Raw genomic sequence first — 14812 nt, forward strand, 5'->3', positions numbered from 1 at the left:
TCTTGCCTCTGTGTTCTCTTCCTGTTCCTGTGTACGTCTTGGGGCCTGATCTGAGTTTTTTTGAGTATAGGCCTATCTTCAAAGTATTATGCCCACCTCTGCAATATTTCTTGTTCATCTCTTATCATCTCGCTGTTTCTATTTCTGCATGCATTTCTTTTTGGGGTGAAAACTTTTTCTCATCTTTCCCACGGCGTGATAGAATTTCTTTGTTTCATTTTGTTCTTTTAATTCTTGTATCTCTTTAAACTTTGATTTCAGCCATTCCTTTTTCTTGCATATTTTTTGGCATTGAATCTTAATTCTTTGTACACCTCCACGTTTCTTCTTGTTTCTCTCTGTATCATACTCAGTCTTCTGCGTTTTTATGTTTTATTATTAGCCTGCGTTCATCATCAAACCACTCATTTCTTGCATTTCTTCTCATCTCGACTATGTCTTCTGCTGCCTCGTTCACTGCTTTTTGCATCTTAGTCCATCTCTCTTGAATTCCCATTGTTTCCTTGCTGGGAGTCAGTGCTTCTCTAACTTTAGCTTGGTATGCTTTCACAACTTCTGGGTCATTCAGTTTTTCTGTGTTCCAGTTTGTATTTTTCTCCATTCCAGGTTTAAGTATTACAGATAGTTTCTCTCTCATTACAGCTTTTACAGCGTAGTGGTTGGAGTTACAGTTAGGGCCCCTGCACCTCCTCACATCAATAATTAATGTGGCATGTCATGCCTTTACTAACACATTGTCTATTTGAGTGACTACTCCACTTACATTTGTTCTCCACGTTCTGAGATGTATTTTTTTATGTGGGAAACATGGACTCCTGATGATTAGATTATTTCTAGCAGCAAACTGAGATAACATTTCTCCATTATCGTTACTTTCTTCATGTAAATTGTATTTCCCAGATACTTTTCCATGTTTGATTCGCCCAACTTTTGCATTAAAATCTCCCATAACTAAGAACAGATCATACTTTTGTACTTTAGTGCATGCCCTTTCTAGATCTTCATAAAACTTACCCTTTTGTTTCTTCTTCTACTTCCTCTGTTGGTGCGTATGCTGTTATTGTTATATTTCTGAATTTCCCTTTCAAACTCTGTCTGCTAAGTCTTTCATTTATGGGTTCAAATTCCAAAACACTTTTACCAACCTCCTTTGTTCTTATGAATCCTGTTCTGACTTGTCCTGTACTTCTGTCTGGTCCACTATACAGCAGAAAATACTGGGGCAAATCTACCTGTCCTTGTCCTTTCCATCTTATTTCTTGTACTGCTACAATGTTGTACTTGAACTTCATGATCTCATCAGCTAGTTCTTTCATTTTTCCAGGTTTCAACACTGTTCATACATTCCATGTTACTATTGCCAAATCTTTTGTCCTTTTTCTTTGCCGAAGTCATGTTTCTTGTGTCTCATCCGTCATCCAAGGCTCTTATTGAGGTTCTGTAGTATGTCATTTTTACAATGTGGGGTAATCGGCCCCACGTCTAACCGGAGGACCTGGATTTCTGTAGGGTTTACTCCCCTTGGGAGATTGGCTTCCCTTTGCCTACAAAGTGCCCCCACCCCCTGCCCTTTGTTGCGAGACACACTTCATCTGGCTTCTCAGTTGAGACCTGTACGGCTTGGGTGACCCTGCAAATTCTGTGAATGTAGGTTTTCATATCCGCAGTTTTATAAGTCTTAGGGTCTGTACTGCCTCACATATTCCTATATTTCTCTGGGACAGTACCACCAGCATAGCTCTCGACTTCATCAAAGCAAGCAAATCCTCCCACCGGGCACTGAAGGTGCCTACGATAAGGCAGTGTCCCCTGAGAGAGTTTACATCCAAATAACATTGGAGATAATGTACAACCCTGTCTACCTCTCTTCTCAGTAACTGTCTTGCTTTAATTTCTTTCAACACTATTAAATGTAGTATGGTTTCTGTACCTTTCTCTCATTGTGTTTTATTCCTGCTACTTCCATAATTTTAAAGAGTGTATTCTATTCAATATTGTCAAATGATGTTTTGAAATCTGCAAATTCTGTGAATGTAGGTTTTCATAGCCGCAGTTTTATAAGTCTTAGGGTCTGTACTGCCTCACATATTCCTATATTTCTCTGGGACAAAAACTGATTTTCCCCAATTTTTGTTTCTATGAGTCTCTCCATTCTATTGTAAATAATTTGTGTTAGTATTTTGACTAATTTACACGTCTAGCCCCTCTTGCAGATCTGACACTAGTTGCTTGCAGGACTCACACTATCATGCATGCTCACGGAGTGCGCCTGGTATGTATCATGTGTCACATGATGAGAAGATACATTTTGGGGGGGGGGGGGGGGGGGTAGGAGTTAACATCTCTCATGTTCAGAGTAATGAGTACTGTGTCTGTCTGTCTTGGTGGAATCCATTAACCAAATACTGAGAATGATGTGTAGAATGACTCCAGGAATGAGCTATACTGCTGGGCCATTTCTGTTTTAACGTCTAGCACCAGTTCCCCTGAACCCCAGAGATAAAAATTTGCTCTTCAGCACATGCACTGTGTCTTCCACACAACTTGACTCTACATATTAGTGTAACCTTCTCTTCCTCCATTAGTGTTTTTTAGAACATTTATTTTATTTATTATTTGTATATTCTTTTGCCTTTAATAGTATTTTTTCCATTTTTATTTGTGTTGTTCTTTCTGTTACTTGTTTATCTACTATCATCTTTACTGTCAGTCTATCTTTAACTTTTATTATCCTTGTACAGCGATCACAGTGCCTACCAAAGTACTACTGTCTGTTGCTATTGCTTTCTATTTCTCCTGTCAAGGATAATCTGCAGCATGGGGCCCTTCCTTCCACTTCTCCAAGAAGGAATCCACAGTGCTATGTTGTCTCCACATTGGTCATACCAGGTTAACTCTCAGATTTCTTTTGTGTAATGTGTAGGGCCCGGATTTTAATTACCTAAAAAACAGTGAAATTTGCAAGCATTTATGACCTAAAACTTACATAAATATCACCTTAAAAAATAAAATATGACTTAATAGAAGTTTATTTAAAGCATTCTTGTTTGTTTATTTGATTTTTTATTCACCATAAAGTAATAAAAAATTCACTTCTCAAAATATTGTAAGTATAATTCTTTCTTACTGTAGGGTTTGTGGCTAATTTGCACCTATTTTTTGAACGTCTGAATGTTTTATTTTCTAAACACAAAGTTCAGTGAAAAGATCACTATCGAAACAGTAAAACAACGTTTTTATATCTACATAGTATTTAAAGCATTTCACATTATTTAATACCGTATGTCAGTCTTCAGTATCTGCAAAGTTGCACTGGATCACAAGGTGCATTTTCAGGTTTTCCATTGTCAAAGATCTATGGTTGTTGCTGAGGATAGTTTTGTACCTGGAAAAGCTCCTCTTCACTTCACAAGATGTCACTGGAGCGTATTTGAAGGCAGCCAAGTCACTGGAGTTCAGCTTTGTTTCAGTATCTTCAAATGTTGCAGCATTCCCTGAAAGACTACACAGTGTAGAATATCCAGGATTTTGTTAGAGAACACTTTGCAATTTTGTTTTCACTTTGTCAGCCACATGACTATGAGCTCGACCCAACTCACTCTGCACATGTTGTGCAATACTCAGGGCCTCACATAGCTGAGTGCCAACAGCTTCCAGTTGTTTGATGGCTGTTGATATCACTGAAAAATTGGCGTTGATGTATGCCAAGTTTCGAGACAATGTGTCTGTAGAAACTTCTTTCACAATTTTGATAGCACTTGATTCATCGCTATCAAGCTCACAGAAGATTATTTTTATTTGGGTGTAGTTGGTGCAGTAATACTCAGCAGCATTAAGGCAAGAACCCCATTGTATAAGAACAGGTTTACGTGGGAGGGGCATTGAAGGTGCTTGTTCCTTGAATTTCTGCACCTGTAGCGGAGCCTTCACATAGATTTTCTTGCTGCAGGAAATTAATTTGTCCATGTCAGGGTAATTTGATCGCATCTCTTCAGCAACTCTGTGCAACGCAAGTGGCATACACCATACTGGGGTAGAGAATCTGAAACTTTTTGGCTGCTTTAGCCATATATGAAGCACCATCTGTTACAAGCAGCAAAACGTTGTCTCTTTTCACACCATCCGGCCACAGTAGCTTCAGAGAGTTGTCAAACAAAATAACAGTCGTCGAATTATTTACTCTATCGAGAGGTTCACATGTTAGTAGGAACATATCTCCAGGGCCATCAGCTTTTAGAACACCAACAACAACATTTGCAATATATCGCCCACTAATATCCATAGTTTCATCTATCGACAGCCAGATCTTTTGCTCAGCAATAGTAATTCATATTTTGTTAAGCACATCATTGTAGCATACGGATAAATAGTTATTTCTCAGTGTAGATTCATCTGGAACTGGATGTGTTGTGTACTTCTCCAAGAACCCTCTGAAGTGTGGATTCTTCAGCTTTTACAATGGTATGTTGCAGGACACCATCACCTCACACAAATCCTTGCAGAATGATTGCACAGTTGACGTGTGACCTGTCTGTTCAAATAACAGTGTTTGCTTGCTGTTATTTTCAGCTGCTGTGTTTAGCAGTATTACAATGTTGTTGCACATTAAAGTGCTTTTCTGCACTAACTTTAACTTCACACAGTTTACAAAATAATATTTTCCCATCAGTACTAAAGAACTTCTCTCCAAATTCTCGAACATACCCTCACAATTTCACACTGTCGGAGCACTTTTCCTTAGGCATGTTGAACAAGGCAAAAGCTGTTTTCAAACTGGTTACTGGGAACACCTGTGCGACTGCGATGATTATTACGGCAGAAGCCGCCTTTGTTGGCTCTGAGAGCGTATTGTTGACTCTGCGCAACAATGTTTTATGTTCGCGAAACAACTTTTGTGGTATACCGATTTTCTGCTACAGTCCTGGGAAATAAAGCTATGTACTAATTTATCTGTTTATCTTTCATAATAGCACGTTAAATATTGTCTCGTGAGCAACATATTCATTTTCTTATTCGTGTGTCCTTTAAGATACGAGAAAAAAGGTATATGCATTTTTGACAAAAGTTGATGGAAATATGACCTATTATATTGAAAGTTAGCCGCATTATGACCTATTACTAAAATTTGTTGAAATATGACTCTATATGCACAATCAAAATACATTTTTTGACACTAAAATGCCTAGATATGTGTATAAATTGTTCTAAAATTCACCCTATAGTTCAGAAAAAAATATGACTTGTCATTAAAATCTGGGCCCTAGTAGTGCGCCGCTCTGAAATTGTTATTGTGGAGCCTTACAGACAGTAGCGCATATCTTGGTGGAATGCCTCTAGTCTTGGTGGAAGATTTGTGGATGGTTGAACTGGTTCTCAGTTTTCTTCATGAAAGCAGGTTTTATACTCAGTTATAAGGTTTTAACCTCTCTGTTCCTGTCTTGGAGGTAGGTTGAGGATGGGGCTTCTCCCACTTTATATTAGGCCTGGGGCATACCTGACCCTGCTTCTTTGACGAGGCTACTCTTTCATCTCTCTTTTACTCTGTTTCAATCGCTTTTAGGTTCAGTTTTCCCCCTTTCTGTTGCACCCAATTTTTTGTCCTGGGTGTCACACTTTGTTGTATAGTGGGCACTCTTAAGTAATTATTCGGGGATGGGACGCTTCCTGTCCCATGCAGAGCTGTGGGGATGCCCACTTGCTGATTTCCGTATCTCTTTCAATTGGTTTTTAGTATTGACAGTATAAAAAATGACTGTCACATTTTTAATCTTCTCACTTTTACTGTTATGAATTTCACGATCAGATCAGAAAATGCCCTTGGTGGATGTCTCTACTTCTGGATGCACCCCTCTTGGATTAAGGGACTGATGACCTTGTTGTTTGTTCCCTTATCCCCACTATTCAGCTAATAAACCTCTACTTCTTGTTTGCCTACCTTTTTGTTCATACATCTTGTGTCCCTCTAGACCAAGGTTCTGAGTGCTCAGACTAACTGTTTCTTGGAATTCTCTTTTGAGCTCTCTTGGAACTGTTTATTTGCCCTTTCCATTTATATCTGTGACTTTTCATGCCACCTTATTACATAGGTGTCGTCATTTAAATACTATCCTCTGAAACTAATACTTCTTACTTAAGTGAACCCATTTCTCCCAAAATCCTTCCACATCAGTTGTACTACCATATTACCATTTATCAGGAAGGATTCAGTTTAATGCATTCTGGAGCTCAGAGTCCCCTAAAACTTGATTCACTTTTAGTTTATTGAGAGCTCAGTACACCATTATTTCTTTGTTGTCTGAGTCAACTGTAATCTTCCTCTCCTCCATTTTTAACTACGCCATATGCCCTTGAAAGTTCTGTTTTGAATTAAAATCCACAACTACTATGTTTCATTTATTAAATTCACCCCTAGCCTTTCATGTTTCCTTCTCAAACATAAAGATTTTTAGTAAAGTTTCTTTTGTTGTCTTTTTATCTGTGGTTATACCCTCACTCTTTTAATTGATCCTTTAATTTTTAAGACTTTCCAATATTATGACTAAGCTGTCCTATGCTGTGGTATCAGGCATTATCAGATAAATCATGTACTGGATAAACAATTGATGTTTATATTAATAAGTTAAAGAAAAATCATTAAAACATTTAGACTTAGCACAAGTTGTGTGGTCTCTCACATAAATTGTAATTCACACTTCTGTATTGGTCATGTAGTATTGCCTTGGGTTTTGTTCAGTGTCTGTCGTCATTGCCATTTCAACCGATTGTCCAGAATTGAATCCACAATGTTCACTGTACAAAATCACTTCCCCCCATGTAATGATGACAACTTAATCTATTAATAGGAAAACTGCAAAGTTACAATTTCAGGCTGCTGTACTGGGTTTGGTATCATTCACAGATAATTATCATAAAATTAATCATTTCTCAAATTATTCTCTACAGTTTTGACTCGTCCTAACAGATGTGAGTATTGGAACATAATACATGTTTAGGAGCCATTCAGTTTTAGTCCCCAACCAACCAAAATGTATAAAGATGTGGCTCCTTCTACTGAGCTAAAAGGAATGATTGTTGAAGGAAAAAAGGAAGTTCAGATTTTGTAAGAGAAGTTTATCATTTCTATGTAGATTCAGAAAAAAAGATGGATTCAAGAATCTACTAGAGCCTGGTACCACCTAATATGAAAGACTCATTGCTGAATCATGTTGAGGCTCTAGGGGTTACCAAATTTATTTATAATTTGAAAAAGCCTTGCTGAAATAGAAGCAAAGAAATACCAGTTTTTTCCCTTCATCACATTAAAGATTCTTTATAAATATGTTGCTGGTAGCATTTTGATATGATTGGTAATCATTTCAGTGAAGAATAAAACACTTAGAAATAAGACATGTTCGATATGCCTGCTACCATTGGAGATGACGTGACACAAACAAATTGTGAAATTCTGCATGACCCGCTGAAGTGTCGAAACATCGATGCTGTCCATGACTTTCTGAATGGCTGTTTTCAGCTCAGCAATGGTTCTGGGGTTATTGATGTACACTGTCTCTCTAAAAAATGTGTTCCGATCCAGAGAATATGGTAGCCAGTCAAGGATCATGCCAGTGGCCTCTGTGTACCCTAGATCCAGAATTCGGTCCCAAAAGTGCTCCTTCAGGACATCAAACACTCATCTGCTTTGATGAGGTTGAGCTGTGTCTTGCATGAACCACATCTTGTCGAAATCAGGGTCGCTTTGGCTAATGGGGATGAAATCATCTTCCAAAACCTTCATGTACTATTCAGTGGTCACCGTGCCTTCAAGGAATATCGCACTGATAATCCTGTGACTGGACATTGCACACCACGTGGTCACCAGTTGAGGATGAAGAGACTTCTCAATCGTGAAATGTGGATTCTCAGTCCCCCAAATGTGCCAGTTTTGCTTATTGACGAACCCATCCAAATGAAAGTGGACTTTGTTGCTAAAACAAACCAGCATGCCCTGCTGCCAACCTTGTGGTATGGACATCTGAAAGCAAACAATTCAGAAGTTATGACGATTTTATTGCATATAGTTCAATAATTTTCACCCTGTACACATACATTGTTTTCTTGTGTATTCACACCTATGACTCATTGCTCATGGTGCTGATATGGAAGACTTTAATATTCTTCCCTGTATATCAGCTATAGCAGTGTGACAGTTTGTGCTGCCTATTTTGTAACAGAAAATAGAACTTGATGTTAGCTTACCTATAACAGCCATTTGCTAGACAGATGAAATACCAGCTTCAAAAACAAGCATTCTGGCCTTACTGACACTCTCACACAGTAAGGGTATTTAGTTGGAGAACATTTCACCCTATGTCCATCACCTGAAAGAACAATTCACTATGTTTGGGTTCCCCCTCTTGTGTGAAATCTTTTCTCTGATTTATCTGAAGCACTTGTTTAATATTTAAATTTTGGTGAGTTTCTCCATTACTAAATTAAACTGCAGTTGAGAGAAAACAGAGAGCTGCAGTACTTAAACAAACTGTATATTATTTCTTTGCAGTCTTAATTGGCTTGTAGTTACATAATAATTACAGCCCCATGGACATTATTGTTGATATTTTGCAGGAGCTTAGAATCTTTGGAGAATCCTGCTAAACCACCTATCATTGTGTATGTACAAGATCAACGTTTGAAGAATCTAAAGCATGGAATGACCAGTGTAGATCGTGAAATTTTAAATCGGCTAGAAAAACTAAGGGAAGAAAGGAAGCAACAACCTGCACCAAATGAAGAAGAAATAGCAAGGAGGTTGGCGACCTTAAAAGGACAGGATCCAGATTACATGCAAGCCATCTCAAGAAAGCAGGTTGTGCTTATACTTAATGTGACAGAGTGAAATTACAACACTTAGATTTCCATATATTAATAATCTTTTTATAGGTTTATATGATTCCCGATACACGGACAGATACTGAGAAGACACATGATTTAGTTAAACAATTTATGGAAGAAGATGCACTAGCAGCTAAATTAGAAAAGCCAGAAGATGAAATAACTAGAAGACTTGCCCTTTTACGTGGCAAACAGGATAATTCTCAAAAGCAGCAAGAGAAGACACTTGAGGTAAGTTAATCTCCTCATATAATAATAAATGGGTAATTGTGTCACTGTTGATTTCTACTTCTTATGATATTACATTACTCATCAGACTATGTGGCATTGCTGAGTGCTGCCCAGAAATAAAAGTATTTGTTTGATGGCCATTTTTAGCCAGTCTCCTCTGTGTGATGTTATATTTATAGCTGTTCAGCATCTCAGATTTTTTTAATTTTCCATAGACTTTACTCTTTAACATTGTACAACACTGAAACAATGTAAACTGTAGAAACTTTTATATACTTTCGGATTAATGGAGATCACTCACTGAAAAGCAGAAGTGTGGGGTTGTTGACGAAAGGCACACACAAAAGAAAGAAAACTTGTTAGCTTTTCGAGTTATCCTTTGACATGCACACACACACACACACACACACACACACACACACACACACACACACACAATGCCCCTACGTGGTGCTGGCTGGACTACTGACAGTGTCAGTACTGCATTTTGGTAGGTGGAGTGGTTGTAGTGGGGGTAGCATAAAGAGCGGTGGGTTGATAGAGAGTGATGTGGGAGGTGAGGAGAGGGAGTAATGGTCAGTGGGTAGCAGCTCGGAAAGAGGCAGCAGGGTTGAAGCAAGTTATTCAATGAAGCAAAAGTTCCTAGGCAACTAGTCCATCATTTAACGAGTAACATTTCCTCATAAATCCTTGAAACAGCAGCTGAGTATTTCCTGTCTTCCCTCCCAAACAAGGAGGTGGCACCAAGTGTAGTTAGGCCAGCAATGCGTGATGTTTTAGTCCTATTTCCAGTGCTTTTCTCCCTTTTCTACCTAAGGAAGAAATGAGTGATAAAAGCCTCTAATGTATTTTGACAACTAATAGTGTGTAAGGTGGATTGCTCTCTTCCCACTTCTCTTATACGAGTTGACTTACTTGGTGTACACAGCCGATCTTCTTCTCTGGATAGCCGGCTTCTGGAATCTCTATAAACTACCTCTCCGAAGAATGATGCTAGTTACAGGAACCTTAAAGACTCTCTCTCTACTTGCGAAATAATTAGGTACTCGAAGAATACTTTTCAACAACTATAGCTATATTTGAGCTTCATAAAGAACAAAATTCACACTTCACACATAACATTAGACTTCTTGTGAAGTCACTCATATCGTCTCTCATTAGAAATAGATTTAAGTACATTTAGCAAAGAGTTGGCTTAACAACCATGTCTCCACTTCAAACATATCGTAAAATATGTGTTGCCTCCAGCAAGTCCAAGATAAGAGTTTTTTCACAATTCAGAATCCCAGTTGTTCTTTTGTCACTAACAGTAGTCACAATTACAAACAGCACAGAATAACACAGAAGTCCCTTGGTTCTTCCTTGTGCTTTCACTGCGACTTCCGTGAATCACCTGACAAGTACTTGTCGGTGCCGTTCAACCCCCGCATTGGCCTTTTGCTCGCGACTGATTTCACACCTGCACACACATACAGGTGACGCACAGTAGATAGGGTTCCTTTCTCCCACTCACATCTAAAATATCATGTGTTCGAGATGGTGGAAGGCCAAGTGGTTCTAGAATTCATGCGGAAATTCTCGAAACACTACATATCCTTCCCCCTCAGATCAGACGGGCAATATTTTATAGATAATCATTATGTACACAACATCACTCACAACAACATTTCATATCATAACAATATACTTTTCTCATACATGTTTCTACATACCGCTTTCACTTCAACAACAATCTTTTTTTTTCTCTCTCTAGACCAATCTTCAGGTGAGCATTCCTTTATTCTGTTGTTATTTCACCTTGACATCAAGACCTGAACTATTTTCGTGTTTTTAATCATCTTTTATAGTATTTAAGAATTGTGAGGACTCTTTCCTTATTTCCAGCTGTAAACTGCAGGTGTTCATGACACTTGAGTAATCTACTTTCTGTTCTCCCCTTTTGTACTACCTTTTCTAAGTATGTACTCATTCATTATCTGTTGTAGTTTGGAGGAACTTGCTTGCGTTCTCTTTCATTACTCATGTCTCCTTTTTATGTACACTCAGTGTAGAATCATCATAGTTTTTTTATATGATTCTACATCTGTAATTTTAATGTTTGTGTTTAAATGTCTTCTTGTGTGTTCATGTAGTCTGATTCCTCGGCCTTCTTATCGAAAGGTAAGATGTAGGTTATTAGAAACCACGGAAAGTAGGAAGGACTTCTGTGATAGAAGTATGTGAATATGGAAAGATGGAAAAAATAGATAGGTCCTCAAATGAGAGGTAAGAAAGGAAATAAATAGAAATGGTTGCTAAGATTGAAGAAGAGAAAGAAGATAGCCCTAAAGACAGGAAACCCTTCCCACCTCCCTTCCCCAGATTCCCTACCTCGCAGGTACTTGAGTGAGACGCTGGCAGACACAATACCTCGCGCCTGCGCATATACTGTATGATAGTTACTTGTTGGGACAAGACGCAAACTTAGCTCCTGACCTTGAATTTACTAGTAAAGTGGAATAAAAGGTATAGCTGAGGAAAAGGACGTATATGTTATCCTGTGCAGAATGTACCTAGAACAACTGTCTTAACATTTATGAAGTATTCATTGGTCATGATATGAGGACGACATCATTTGCTTAGAAGGTATGGCCTGTCTAGGAAGATTTTGTGCTTAAGCACAAAGTTTAATCACCTAAAAAGAACTTAGGAGTGGGAAGGGTACTATAAAGCCAACATCGTCATTATTATGAATAGGTGTAGAAATTTTTAAGACGTAATTGTTAAGCACTTGCTTAGCTATGGTTACAACGCATGAACAGCCTATTGACTTAGCGCACAAATGGTAATGATTGAACTTATGAACAAGTCTTATCTAATCTGTAACATCCGGCAATGCAGTCTATATAAAATAGATGGTCATTACTCAAGATTAGTATATTTGACCTGAAATGGTCTAGAATCAAGTCAAAAACTATTGCACGTGCCTGATATAGTTGTTCGAGCCAGTACTTACCTCATTGATGGATGCTGTTGATCAGGGTTCTCTCTGCTGAAAATGTGAGTACGATAGGTAATAATTACACCCAGGCCGTAAGAATGGAGATCTTCTGCCACAGCGTCAGAATTTGAACAACAAACACACACCCACTGCACCCAGAATGAAGACAAATGACATGGCAATTCTTCATATGTGGCACTCAGGTGAAAGTGTGACACTCAAGTGTTAAATCAACACTAAGAAACCTAGTGTACCTGTGTGCAACAGTAGCTTCTAGCATGTTGACTGTTAGTGTCTAGCTCTTAGCTGCCATATCGGCCAGTGCACCAGTGCAAAACCTGGCAGTGAGAATGAAGCAAACTGAACATTATTGTTAGTGCGCTAAATTCAAATATGTAATGTACTATCATATTATGTATATACTCTTTTAATTTCTTGTACAAGTTTAACATATACAGGATAAGCTGACATATCCATTCTGTTAAATAAAAAAGAAGCCAGAATGCAGATTTTCACTCTGCAGCGGAGTATGCGTTGATATGAAACTTCCTGGCAGATTAAACTGTGTGCCGGACCGAGACTCGAACTTGGGACCTTTGCCTTTCGCGGGCAAGTGCTCTACCATCTGAGCTACCCAAGCACGACTCACGCCCCGTCCTCACAGCTTTACTTCTGCCAGTACCTCGTCTCCTACTTTCCAAACTTTGCAGAAGCTCTCCTGTGAACCTTGCAGAACTGGCATGCCTGTATGAGACTACAGTCTACCGTGGCACCTTACAACTGCATCTGGACATTGTGTGGAATTACCAGCCTGTTCCTTGGACTGGAACTTCTACACTGGGACAACTGCCCAGAGTTTTTGCAGCTCACAAGCACCTTCATTACTATTAACCAAAGCGCTGTTGTCTCTCTCTACAATCAGCGTTATGTCTTCTGTTTCCTGCCTTGGAGTGCTATCATTTGCTTCCAACAGCCTCAGGCTTAACAGTGAATTAGTAAATAAGTTATCAGGACACATCATCATCTTGTATTGATAAAGCAGCATTTAATCAAAAGTAATGCTCATTAAAACTGTTATGCTGTAGTGGTCGTTAAATTGAATATTTGTCAGATTAAGAAAAAGTTACAAGTGGATGAAAAGCACATTCCTTCAACTAAAATTGAGCCAAGATTAACGATACTGTGTTAATTATGGTGAAATGATCAGAAGTGGAAAATGAGAAGTACATTGTTATGCTTACAGAATAAGAGCTATTAACTTTATATTACATCAGTAATTAGATAGATTTAGCAGAAGTAGTTTTTGATAGTATAAAAAGATTGCAATGGTAGAAGCTTGACCTGTGAATTAAGAGAAATAGCTGTATTTACAACAAAATCATTCATCTAAGTGGGGCAATATGTGATGTTACACACCACTTTGCAGGAGTGATGTGTATCTATAAATCAATGTAGAGAAGAGTGCAAATATTGTTGGGCTCTGTTATTTTACTTGCATTGAAGAATCATGCTGAGGGATGGTGTGAATCTTCAACATTTGATGGTGAATGCACTAACTTCACAAGAGGAAGTGGCTGCGCTGACTCGAATATAAAAATGCTTTCTGAGCAAGATTGTTTCAAACTCCACCATCATTAGTTCCTGTGGGACCAACATACAAAGACGTGTTTAAGTTAATGTGGTTAGTAATTTCTTCTCAGTGAGGGGTAAAACAAAAATGCGCTCTGCCAAGTGCTGCATGGTGGATTGCAGAGTATCGTTGTAAATGTAGGGATAGAAAAGGTGAAGTATCATGTAATAAGTTGTCTCATATAATGGCTGCTATGAATGCCCCCACTGCAATACAATGTATTATATATGTAATCAGCATGCTGCTTTTGAGTCATCAACAAGATTGGGTAAGGGAAATTCGAGGTGGATACTGGTCAATCTGCATGCATAATCAATGGTGAAACATATAAACGTGTCAACTCATTGTCTTTGGAGGTGAGAATACAACATATCATAAAATACATTAACCAGTCTATTGCTTTAAATGGCCAAATCACACAACTGATGTAAGCTACAAACAAGTTTGTAGATCAGTAACATTTTTGATAATTCCTTCATGTCATACATTGAACTTTTTGCATTGGATGCCTTTACATTCCTTGGTTTTCTGACTCTTCATTCAATGAATGTCTTTTTTACCAACAGTCAAATTAGTTACTGGGACTCATTGTATAAAGATTATTCCAGTATATTTGGTCCTGACCTGTGGGAGACACAAAGTTTTCAAGATTTATACTACATTGATGCCTAATGTTAGACCTTTTTTTCCTGTGCTGTGTCTGTATTCTTTTTAAGTAAGTAAGTAATCAAAAGGCAAATGTGATAGCTTATGGGAATTGAATACAGAAATGACAATAACGGCATCTAACCGGTTGTGCTAACTACAGAGCTTATCAGAACAATGTAAAATAGTAGTGATTTTAAGTCATATATCAATGTATTTTCTTAACTTTGATGTTTACCTGAAACCTACTATGAAAGAGCTACAGGCAAAGTATAAGAGTGAAGAAGGGAGGGAGTGGAAGTAGTTCTATTCTAAAATTGTTGGTACATGCCTACAATTGCCTTTCAGAGGAAAAATCAAAGTGTTTCACGGTATTAAATATGCAATTTGGAGTTGTGAATGGTGCCACAAAATTCCAGAGATACTTGAAACAGCTGCTGCAGGGGGACCTGCCA

General features: G+C 38.2%; 1 protein-coding gene across 2 annotated transcripts in view; it reads left to right on the top strand.

Moving 5' to 3' along the window:
• Nucleotides 1-14812, top strand: part of LOC124796254 (abscission/NoCut checkpoint regulator) — a 149757-nt gene that overhangs the window by 70106 nt on the left and 64839 nt on the right. For both annotated transcript variants that reach the window (XM_047260357.1, XM_047260356.1), the window contains 2 exons: nucleotides 8605-8845; nucleotides 8920-9102. In XM_047260357.1, the coding sequence (XP_047116313.1) occupies nucleotides 8605-8845; nucleotides 8920-9102 (424 nt within the window). The remainder of the gene's footprint in view (nucleotides 1-8604; nucleotides 8846-8919; nucleotides 9103-14812) is intronic.

Source organism: Schistocerca piceifrons, chromosome 4 (assembly GCF_021461385.2).
Source record: "Schistocerca piceifrons isolate TAMUIC-IGC-003096 chromosome 4, iqSchPice1.1, whole genome shotgun sequence".
NCBI classification, from domain to species: domain Eukaryota; kingdom Metazoa; phylum Arthropoda; class Insecta; order Orthoptera; family Acrididae; genus Schistocerca; species Schistocerca piceifrons.